Below are 12,450 nucleotides of genomic sequence, written 5' to 3'. Positions count from 1 at the left end.
AAGCGATCAATAGTGGTTTTAATTCCAGGTTTAAAAGGATCCCTGCTAGCACTAACAGTTTATATGAACTCTATAAACGTCTCCACTTTTTGAGTAGTTCGTGGTATCAGAGTAGGACCCTCCCAGTAGCTGTGGACATGGAGGCGGAACACTGGCAGGTTGGGCACTTCCTATCATCATTTGCTGCAGAGAAGGGAGTCCGTGGAAAGTTGGCTGCCATCCCCTTACTGAGTTTTTGTGAAATGTGGTTTGACTGTACCCTTGCCTGTGGGGAACATATGTTAATACCTTCTCTAGGTAACTGTCCACCTTGTACTTAAATATTGTTACGATTTTCCTTGACAAGTCTTGTCTTCCCACGATGCTTATCATAGCATATTATTTCTGACTGAAAGGATTATCATTCTTTTGTTATGGCCAAATGTATCTCTTGCTAGTGCTGACTTACGGCTCGTTCCATAGATTTCCAGTAATGAGACGGAGTGCTATGAGGTAAGTGTCTGCGCACATGAGCGGGGGTTTTAAATCACAGCCTGCAAACCACGGAGCTTCATGGTGCAGTTAGTCCATCTCCTCAGAAATGTCTGTGGTGAAGGCTTCTTGAAAATGGCCAGGCTCCACTTTCAGTCATTTGCGTGATGGGTCCATGTTGGCTTGCTGAGGCTGACCTCCACGGATCAGGGAAGATAATTCACCAGCTGGGGAACTGATGGACATAGTCTCAGTGGGAGGGAGCATGAAATACTTTTAAACACATTGATTACTTTGCAGTGTAGCATTTAAACATGTAACCGGTCACAGACCCCCAGTCACCGATGACCACCCACTCTTGTGACTGTGCAATGGCTATACGATGTTCAGATATGCCTGTGGGGAAGACCGTGAAAACAAACGCACGGCAGATCTCTGCGGAGCTCTCCTGTCCGGCTCTGCAGTGAGTCACTTACCTCATGCTGCTGAGTTACTTTTGGCCTTCGCTCTTGATCCCATGACAGGAGAAGACATGCATTACTAAAGAGTCAGAGAGATGTGGAAGGAGGGACTTCCTCAAAGAGCTTGTGTTACAGTCCCTCTGGGTGATGGTGTGTCTCTCCTTCCCATGAGTTGCCCAACTCCTTCAGGAAACTCCCCCTCCCACACAGACACTGTAGGGGCTGATTTCCAGTAAGAAGATCACTGCAGCTTTTGGGAACTAAAAACAAAACAGCCAGTCCTGCACTACGAGGCTTCATATGATGGGAGGAAAAATACAGGAGGGGCCAGAGTTCATACCACTTTCCTGAAGGTTTTATTGACTTTTCTGCAGGGGAGAAATCTCTGTGTCTTCCAGATTCATAATTCATTTTATATATGTGTATGTCACACAAATGTATGCCATATATATGTATATGTCACATATATATGTATATGTCACATATGTGTATATCATATATGTATGTATATGGCATACATAGTCAGACTGTAGGAATAAATAAACAACATACAGTCTATCTGTCTTCTCTTCTTTGCATTGTATATATTCTTTGCAATATACATAGATTCATCCAATGCCAGGTTATGCCCTTATAGTCTCTAACTAGAAAATCCCAGGTAGGTTTTGCTTTTTATTTCTTCATCATTTCCTCCTTAATTAATGCTCTTGTCTCACAGAAACTCCTCCAGGCCTTTATGTATAACACGATAAATCTGGCTGCCTCCTTCCCATCTGTTCTCTCCCCAGTTCCTCGTTCCATGCCCCGTGCCACTTCACTTCCCGTTGCCACCCCACCCTTGAGCTCCCTCCATCGTGTTGCTTCTGTGTACTATGGTAAAAGCTAACTTGAAAATAACAGGGTCTCCAAGACCCACACAACATTCCTTGCCCCGTCTTTTAGAAGGACAGCACCGCTACCAGTGTAGACAGGAGCCCAGGAAACCCTAATAGGTCAAATCAAGGCAGCTACATTCTGCTCTCTTAAAATTCTGTAAGTAATATTTGCATTACTTACTTCACATGTTGCTTTTAATTTTTTTATCTATTTTGGTGCAGTTTTGTCTCTTTCTTGAGTTCAGTTCAGTAGGAATATGTAAATTCATAATTTAATGAATGAACTATAATCTAAAGCAATTTCATTCTGTTTAATAAACTGCAGGTATACTGGAGTCAAATAAAATATGGACAGAAAGACCGTATCTGTTTAGGAATAGATGCTAGGAGTCTAGGGACTTTCCCTCAATGTACAGCATATGGCAAGCATTTAATACATTCCACAGAAAAAGAAAATGCCACTCGATCTTTATTTCAAATTGATTGTGAAAATATGCATGGAATATTTATTCTCGTGAAAATGAGCCCTCATTCATAAGTGGATCATTAAGTAAGACACGACTTCCGGATAGGAAGGGGAGGTGGAGAAACAGTGCAGAAGGACTGTAGAGAATGAACGTTCTAGAGGATCAAACACTCAATGGCTCCAGAATACCCTGAGATGGTTTTGTTTTCTGATCAATTCTTGGAAGCGACAGGATGCAATGGGCCACTGCGTTTCCATGTGGTGGAAAACAACACAAGCAACCAGCCTGCTAGAAACGCACGGCCAGATGGTGTACATCCAGGTCATGCTGAGCTGACGGGTTGGAAATGCCAGCTCTGCAGAGTGGTTGGAGCCAAATGATTCTTCAAGGTAACCCTACTTAAGACTCGCATGTGTGTCTCCATGTAAAATTACACTGTAAGCAGTGCGGTGAGTTTCAAGTAGACAGGGTAGCACTTTGAGGCATTAGATGTTCCCCGTGGGATCTGGTAACTCTAGTAAATGTGGTAGAAATCCAAATAGTGTTTCAGTATTGGCCAACTGTTTCTTTAAGTAAATAACCCAAAGTCAATCCACTGGTGAAGGAATGGTGGAATATTTTAGACGGGTTACATCATCTTTTGATGATGAAAGCTAACAACAGACTGTTCCATTCTTTGGTGGGTATTAGGATCCCATGACCTTTTTCATGTCAGGCAGGCATATTACCATAGATTTGCATCCCTGGCTTGTTCTGTTAAAGAAACAGTAACTACCAGCCAAGTTCCCTCTTTCTCCTTAGGCTGAGGCTCTAGGAAACCATTTGTCTTGCTTCCCTCTCCTCAGTGCGTTCTCACTTGGAGAAGTGCTCATAGGAGTTCTGGGGAGGTTGAGGTCACTGTATGCAGGCAGGAGAGAGGCAAATGCGATGACTAGAGATACAGGGAAGCCACCAAGTACTTGTGAGTGCACAGATGTGTTCGGTGACACATTGCATAGGGTGAGGATACACTTCGATTCTGCATGCCATTAGCTGTTCAGATTCTGTTGTTTAGAATATGTATTAATGACTTTCCTCATGGTTGAGACAAAGTTGCTGATGAAGCAAGGTAAGAAAGGGGTTACCTTAGCAGCCAGAGACAAGAAGGAGGGAGGGAGGGAGGGAGGGAGGGAGGGGAGAGAGGGAGAGAGAGAGAGAGAGAGAGAGAGAGAGAGAGAGAGAGAGAGAGGTATGAATGTGGGTACCCTCTCACTTTCTGTATTTGGTTCATTCTAGGACCCCAGGCTAAGGTGTGGTGGCTCCTACATTTAAAGTGGGTCTCCAATCTCATTTAGCCTAATCTAGAAACTCCCACAGATGTGCTCAAATGTTTGTCTCTTGGGTTTCTAGCTCTGTCAAGTTGAGATATGAGCTCCCACGTGCTATTTAGTGCATGTCTCTTTGTAGAAATTCTTTTGGTTTTCTCCTTTACTAGAGTGAGTTTGTTTTCCCCTTTCCTTTCTGTTTTCAACTTCTGTCCTCGTCCTTTTCCTTTGATAGCTTCATAAAAGTATGCTTCACCCCAAAAACAACTAGTCATTTATTCATATAAAATCAGGTTTATCAGTATCATTTTTTAATGTGATACAGGTTGAATATGCCTTATCAAAAATGCTTGGAATTGGGAGTGTTAATGGATTTTGGATTGTGTTTGGTTTGGTTTTGGAGGGTTTTTATTATACATAATGTGTATACAATCCCCTGGCCTGAGGATGGGATGTCTAACACAAAATCCAGTTTTTGTGTGACTTGTACGGTTATTTGGAAAGTAATTTGATACAATATTCTTAATTGATTGGCTCATAAAACACAGTTTACGTATCACAGATGAAGGGTTTTAGATTTAGAGATGATGCTGCAGATTTGCATTTTGACATTGACCCATCAGATGACGTCAAGTACAGTGTCACTACCCATTGTGCCGTGGTGACGCTCAGATTTTTCTCATTGTGACTGAGAATTTCTCATATGAGTATGTAAGGTGTACTTAATCTATGTAACTAATAGTTATAAGACCCTTCACATCTGTATCTGAAAAAGACTGACTCATATATTTACATGGAAATCCAAATATTTTATGTTAGTTCCATCAATTGAAGGCACCAAGTGTACCATTAACTATATCCTAGAGCTTTTACATGAAGAATAGTAGCAAATTCCTGCATGGAAAGTATAATGGAAATCTAAATTAGGCCTTCTTCCTTGCGCCTGTCTACCGGGTAAATTTCCTTATTCTGTGGGTTACATAAAACACACGAGTGAGTTCCAGATACTTACGCTTCATTGGCACCAAGCCAAATTTCTATTTTCTTTTCCTGTAGAAAAGAAATGATCCTGTAGGATTTGTGCATATAGTGCACTACTAGGTTTCTTGAGCTCACCCAACCCTGCTCTGATTACCCGGCCCTTAAAATTAGAGGGGGCTGAGTTACAAGGAAAGGATTGAAATATTAGCACAGGATACTAAAAAAGATGAACTGAAACACAGTAGAGAAAATAATATAGCTTCAATCTACTCAGTGATCAGTTATGAAAGTTAAATATTGCCAGCACACCTGGAGCTCCTATGCTCCTCTTATGGCCTCTTCCTTTCCAGAGGGACTTGAGTTTAGTGCTGTTATGTAGTTTTATTTTTACTTACATGTATTTGTGTGTGCCTGTTCGAGTGTACACCACACGTGTGTGCTCATGGAGATCAGAGAGGGCGTCAGATCCTCAGGACTTGGAGTAGACAGGCAGCAAATTGTCTCAAGGCCAAGCCATCCTCCAGTCTGAATTCAGTGTTAGCGATCTCCGTGTGTTTCTTCCTGCTCGCTGCACGTGCCTGTACCATGTCCTTATATTTGTTTCATGATTTATTTTAATAGTGTCAAAATATGCCATTTCCTGCCTTTGTTTTTAGTTCACTATTTTTGTTGCAAAGATTGAAAACTTTTTGTTATGAGGTGAGAGTTTTGTTGCATACATCTAGCATAGTTTATTCAATCCACTATTTAAAAACAACAACAACGACATGTCATTGCTTCAACTCTGGTAAAGCAGTGCGTGCTGACGCTGACTTTCTCACATACTGAGGTTTCTGTAGGGCAGTACTTCTCAGCCTTTCTATGCTGTGGCTCTTTAATACAGTGGGTGAGCCCCCAATCATAAAATTGTGTGTCGTGTTGCGTCATAACTGTAATTTTGCTATTGTCATGAGTCATAGTGTAAATATCTGTGTTTTTCGGTGGTTCTAGGCGACCTCCTTTGAAAGGGTCATTTGATTCCCAGTGGGGTGTCAACTCACAAGTTGAGAACCACTGCTGTTAGGAAACTGAGTCACCAGATCAAGAGAGCACGGCAATCTCTACACTATTACATCTCTGTTGTTATTCACAGTGTTTGTCTGAGTTGCATTCCCACAATGAGATTTCTGGCTGAGTTAGAATTATTTGTATCTCTTTTTTGATGAGAAAATGCTATCTCATTGCAGCCCTCATTTGAATCCTCCCTGGCATTGGTCACACAGGACACTGGATGTTGACCAACAGTCACAGAGAATAGCATTCCCTGGTGTGGTCATCAATGCCTCGCCCGCACCCCGTGAGGGCTGACAGGGAGCTGACAGAGAGATCCAGACATCTTTAGTCTTACGATATGACTTGAGAAATTCCCTAAGCATAGAGTTGTTCTCTGACTCATCTCTGGTGATCAGAACCTGATGCTTTGCACACTTCTGCTTCATTCCCACTTGTGGCAATCTTCGAAGTGCCCGCTCTGGCTATTTATACAGCAACAATAGACTGGAAGTCATGGAAACTGAAACCAGTTTAAATTCTGAGGAAAACTGGAGCATGACTACTGCTTTGGTTGACTAGTAATAGCAGGGTTTGAGGGAGCTCCCCAAAGCCTACGCTGCTAACAGTATGTGTGCTACAAGGCTGAGCTCACAGCTGGAACCAGATGTTTCTAGGAACTTTCATCGCCTTATTCTGTGCTTAAGTGAGGAACAATACACAAAACTTCTACAGACTTCCCACTGCCAATATGGGAATGCCTTTTCCCCTCGCTCAAGTATTTGCCAAGTTCTATAAGGTAAGGAGAATTGTATTGCTTAAAAATAGGTCATTAGCAAATTATTTCCACTTGAAGAAGTCAGAAGACTTGTTAATCTACCTTTGGCGTAAAGTAGGTAAGATCGGACCCAGAGCTCATGTTCCTGCCCCTTCTAAAGTTTTGTTTAGCTATGTCTTGGTAATGCTGCCCGATTACGCTCAACATGCACAACTTTGACCCTAGTTCAGGAAATTGATAAATTATCGGTTTGTTCTATTTCCTGGTTCTCACCCACCATGCTCCGGCCCAAGGAAAGTGTGGCTGTTGTTCGGCCCAAGGAAAGTGTGGCTGTTGTGAATGATTCCATTTGTAATTGATTTGGGAACAGTAACACCGGTAACTGTAGGATACAGTGGTCACAGCATCTCTACAGTACTGCGGGAAGATTTGATTTCGTAAGAACTAATAACCTAAGGTAGCCATTTAATTCAGCATCTAAAATAGAAATTTGTTCCAAATCAGGGTGGATTTTTGTGTTTAATTGAATTCTTCGTTGCCAGCTCTCACTCCGGTGGCAGACAAATGCCTAAGTCCAAATGATTAGAACACACAGGACAGTCTCCCTGCATTTGGCTCATTCATCTGCCCCGCCTCCACCCCTGCCCTGGCATTTTCTAAACCTCATCAGTGAGTAGAAACAGACCTCAAATGTGAACTGTGAAATAATGCGTATCCCAGTCAGATAATTAAAATTTTTTCCTGTTGAGTCTATGTAGGGATGTGTGTGTGTGTGTGTGTGTGTGTGTGTGTGTGAGAGAGAGAGAGAGAGAGAGAGAGAGAGAGAGAGAAAATGGGGAGGGAAAAGAATGTCCTAAGAAGAATGAAAATGAAAGTAGTAGGGTTCTTTGTTTTTGTTTTGTTTTTATTTTTGTTTTCTTTTCATTTTGAATCATTTATTCAAATTTCCTGTTTTGGCAGACTGATGGCAGGTCTTTTAAGGTAGCATAATTTAAAATCTTATCTCTGAGAATTGCATTTAGATATTTTGATTATATGTGCCCTCATACTCCTTCCAACTCCTCCTCTTCCCTCTCCCAACTTTTTATAGCTCACTGTCTTAGTTCCTTTTGTAGTGCTATGACTAAGTACCATGATGAAGATGACTTATAAAAGAAAGCATCCCACCAGGCTTGCTTATCGTTTCAATGAGTTTGTTCACTGAAGTAGTATCTTAGAGCTTATATCTGATCCACAAGCAGAAAGGGGGGGGGAGGGGCAGAGAGAGAAATACACAGAGAGATACAGAGACAGGCAGATAGAGACAGACAGAGAGACAGAGACAGAGAAAGACAGAGAGACAGAGAGAGAGAGACAGAGAGATAGAGACAGAGAGAGATAGACAGAGATAGGAACAAAGGGATATATATAGACAGAGACAAACAGAGAGAGACAGAGAGAGGGACACAGAGAGAACTCACTAGGAATGGTATGAGCTTTTGAAACCTCAAAACTCATCTCCAGAGATATACCTCCAACAAGCCACACCTCCTAATCTTTCCCAAAAAGTTCTACCAGTTTCAGACCAGGCATTCAAACGTATAAGCCTATGAGGCTCTTCTCATTCAAGCCAACACAGCCATTCAGTTACTGCTGCTGTTGTGTGCGTGGCTGTGTGGCCATCCACTGGAGCTGGTTAACATACCAGGGGTCACATCCCAGAGGGAAACTGGTTCCCCCTACCCCAGCAGTCTTCAGTTGCTTTAGCTAAGGGTGTGGCTGTATGTGGGGGAGGGGGAGCCCCTCCCCCATTTATGCTGGAATTTTGACTGGTATGATCTTGTGAAGGTGTCTAGCAGGAGTGCAATAGCTCTGTCATGTATGGAAGGCAATGCTTTGCAGCCCCCCTCTACCCCCATCTCTGACTCTGACCATCTTCCCAGACCATCTTCTTTGATGTTCCCTCAGCCTTGGGGAGAGGGGGTGGAAGTAGTGTTTTTTAAAGATGAATCCTCTCGATTATCTAAAACTGTAAATTAATTAATTAACAAACATATCTAATTTCCATTTATAGGGTGAGCTCTGTAATTAGGCTTTGTATATGTTCTCTTCAGGTGTCATAATACATGCATGCAGCTGTCTTTGTGTTGTATTTAGTGTTGTAGTAAATATTTAATCTCAATTGGAGGTTTCAACCCCACCTTAGATCATTCAGTTCCCAGGTAAAGGACACAGAACATAATTATAATAAGCCTTAATAGCACTAGAACTGGGCCGAACCTTATAAACGATTAGTATCTGCTATATTTACAATAATCACAAGTTATAACTTGTCATGTTCCATTGGGCCACTCTTAACTCTAATTGGTCAGCCCTCATGGGCATGCTTTTATTACTCACCTAACTCATGGCATCTTCTACTCTCTCCACCTGTTTCTCTTTCATTGTCCTGCCTCAGACCCCAAGCCTAGGAACTAAAACCCTGCCTATCTCTTCCCTACCCAGCTATAGGATGTAGGCATCTTTATTAACTAATCAGGGATAAATTGGGGGGCATATTGGTCAGGGTTCTCTATAGAGTCACAGAACATATGGGTAGTCTCTGTATATAGTAAGGGAATTTGTTGATGACTTACAGTCTGCAGTCCAACTCCCCACAATGGTCAGCAGCAGCTGTGAATGGAAGTCCAAGGATCTAGCAGTTGCTCCGTCCCACATGGCAAGCAGGGGAAGAAGAGAGAACAAATCTTCGTCTTCCAATGTCCTTATGTAGGTCTCTAGCAGAAGGTGTGGCCCAGATTAATGGTGTGTGCCACCACGCCTGGATCTGGGACTTGCTGTGTCCCAGATGACCTTGAACTCTGAGATCTCCTTGTCTTAATCTTCTGGGGTTCACAGCCACTATGCCTCAAGATCTCCATGCCAAGATCCAGGTCAGACACTTGTACCTCCCAGCTTCAAGATCAAGATCACAGGTGAGCCTTCCAGTTTTGAATTGTAGTTCATTCCAGACATAGTCAGGTTGACAACCAGGCACAGCCACTACAGGGGGCTGCATAGCACCACTGATGTGCCTGAGGCTTTCCTTGTCCCTGAGGCAACTAGGGCGAGGGTTTAGAATTAAAATGCATAGCAACAGCCCAAACCAACGTTTTGGGTCTCCATAGCCCTTAGTGACTGGTTCCCGTGATTTGTCTCCTTGCAGGTTATCCAGGCTGTGTTCTTCGGCATCTGTGTGCTGACTGACCTCTCTAGTCTTCTGACCAGAGGCAGCGGGAACCAGGAGCAAGAACGACAGCTCAGGAAGCTCATCTCTCTCCGGGACTGGACGCTGGCCGTGCTGGCTTTCCCTGTCGGGGTTGTGAGTATAAGACAGGATGTACTTAGCACAGAAGACATGTGGGTCCGACTGCAGATTTGGTTTTTATTTGTTTTTTGTTTTTTGTTTTTTTTGTTTTTTGTTTTTGTTTTTGTTTTTGATTTTTAATGAGGGCTCTTTCTAGAAGAGTTCTTCCTTTAGCTGGTACTAGGGACAGAGCCCAGGACCTCATGGCTCGCCCAGGTTTCTGTGTTTGTTTTCCAATGCTGCCAACACTGCAGAAATTTTATTGTCTTTTGGATTGGATGTCTGAGGTCTAGAAATCCTAGATCTGGTTTCTTTTGAGTTACATGTCTTTGGTTTCAAGAAGGCTGCCTTTATATTGTTATATTCTCTTCCCCTGTGCCAGTCTGGGCTTTGGTTCCTTCTTCTTATTAAGAGACCCATATTAGCAATCAAAATTCTCTAATGCTGCATTTAATGTCAACGTACCTTTTTAGTGCCCAAGTGTCATGTTGTGAGATTTAGAGGCCTGAGATATATCCACTGGTGAGGGATTTGCCATGTAAACTTGAGGCCTGCAACCAATCCCCAGAACCCATGATAGAAAACAAACAAGCAAGCAAACAAACACCAAAAGAAAACCCAAACCAACCCAAACCCCAAACCAACCAAACTCCAAACCAAACCACATGTGGTGATTTGCACTTGTAACTGTAGTGCTGTGGAGTAAGAGACATGGAGATCTCTGAGCCTAGTTCAGAATCTCAGACCAGTAAGAGACACTGGAGTATGGCTTCGGAGGCACATTATCTGAGATTGTATTCTGCCCCCACGTGCATGGGCACGAATACATAGATGCATGTGTAGACACATATGTGCCGCATGTACTCAGACACTGATACATGGGTTTGCAGAGCACATGGTTCAGCCCCTGACATTTTCTTGAACAGCCTGAACTTAAAATAATAATTGTTTGTTGGGTCAACTTTAAACTTAAGAGGAAGTCAACATCCACTAACACTGTACTTGCGCAATGGCACCATTAGTGAGTGTTACTTTAAAAATGATGCTCAATGTTTGGGTCTGTCTGGCTCCATTGATTTTCTGTTTTCAGTTAGGTTCCCTCCATAGATCAGCCTCCTTCACAAGTCTGCTAATTTTTCCATTGTCTGCACACAAAGTATATTTCTTTAAACGCCCCATGAGACACCATAGATTTTTAACTTGTGTGTAGCCAGAAGAATGAGGAAACTTTTTGTGTATTTGAGATTGTGAGAGAACGTATCTTATGTAATGCAGTTTGAGAATATTCAGTTGTTGTCTGAGTCTGGAACAGACAGAAGCTCCCGGGACATGGCTAGCATCCGTACTGAGTCCAAGTTCACCATGAGAAGCGTCAGAAAATTCTTTAAATCCTGCTGCTGACCCTTTCCTTCATTTGCCAAGTCTGGGTTGGCAGAGACCTCCGTGTTCTTAGTGCTGAGCTGCCATTTTCTGTGTGCTGAAGTGTATTTTCATGGTTGAAGTAGCCCCGGGCTCCTGAGCCTAACACAAGGGCCAGAAGAACCTTAGGATCCAATCATAAGCTTGCTGGTCCTCTCATTCCTGTCTTCTGAAGATCTCAAAGCATGCATGCTCAGATGGAAGCTGGCCAGACAATCTCTCAAAAGCTCCTGTTTAAATGTTTTGCGATTATACGTGTATTGCACCCCTACACACATTTTTATTGTTACTACTATTATTATTTGTGTATATAATTGCATATATAATTTTATTTTTGTTCTTTTACAATTAAAATACTGAGCCAGTATGCTAATACACACCTCTAATCAATCATAGTACTCTGAAGGCTGAGGCAGGAGAATTGTTGATTCAAGCCACCCTGGGCTGCATAGTGAAATCTTGTCTCAGAAATGTGACTACCTTCTGTGAATCACGTAAGAGCATGAACTGTAAAGACACGTATTTTCTGCATAAACGAAGCATACCGTGAAGTCCAAGGGTCAATGTGTGGAAATTATCTCTGTGATTCAGGAGGAGAGGAGTAGCTTTTCATTTCCACCAAATGCATTTAACTGATGTCACACAAATGCATTTCCCTTGATGTCACACCTTCCGAGCATGTGCGGATCCCTTTCCTGGGAAGCTCCTGACAGCAGGCCTTGTCTTGTCCCTGTGCCTTCATAGGCACAGTGCTTCCTGGGATGCAGGAAGTGGTCAGAGCTCTGCAGATTCACAGGATGAATTAGAGTCAGTGATGGATACGGTGTAAAGAGTTAGCGTTTATGTAGCTCTCTTCTCTTGGCATGGATGCCTTTGTCACGATTTCCAGTTTGTCCAGTCTCGTTACTGAGTTATTTCCCTAAATCTTAAAACTGCCTTCTATATGTTTCATTCTCTCTCTCCATTCCTTCATCTCTCCCCATGTTGATTAAAGATTAGAGTATACTGTAGCTGTCTTCAGACACACCAGAAGAAGACATTAGAACCCATTACAGATGGTCGTGAGCCACCATGTGGTTGCTAGGATTTGAACTCAGGACTTCTGGAAGAGCAGTCAGTGCTCCTAACCTCTGAGCCATCTCTCTAGCCCCAAAAGAATCATTTTGAGTGAAAAAAAAAAAAGAGCACCTGGTAGGTGGATTATTCTAAGAGTCCACTAATTTTATTGCAAGGTCTATTGATGGATGATAGGAATGTAAAACTATAAGTATTTTAACTCAGAATAAATCTTTACCTTATTACCTTTGTCACTTACCTTTCTCCCCCTCCCCTCCCCCTCC

General features: G+C 42.6%; 1 protein-coding gene across 4 annotated transcripts in view; it reads left to right on the top strand.

Moving 5' to 3' along the window:
• Aig1 (androgen induced 1) overlaps positions 1-12,450 on the top strand; it is a 221,865-nt gene that overhangs the window by 30,237 nt on the left and 179,178 nt on the right. For 2 of the 4 annotated variants that reach the window (XM_021174292.1, XM_021174291.2), the window contains exon 2: positions 9,551-9,706. The exons of the other annotated variants lie outside the window; for them this stretch is intronic. In XM_021174292.1, the coding sequence (XP_021029951.1) occupies positions 9,551-9,706 (156 nt within the window). The remainder of the gene's footprint in view (positions 1-9,550; positions 9,707-12,450) is intronic. 4 annotated transcript variants of the gene reach the window in all.

Source organism: Mus caroli, chromosome 10 (assembly GCF_900094665.2).
Source record: "Mus caroli chromosome 10, CAROLI_EIJ_v1.1, whole genome shotgun sequence".
In the NCBI taxonomy this organism is placed as follows: domain Eukaryota; kingdom Metazoa; phylum Chordata; class Mammalia; order Rodentia; family Muridae; genus Mus; species Mus caroli.
Note: the sequence above shows the minus strand (reverse complement) of the source record. Positions and strands in the feature narration are given on the sequence as shown.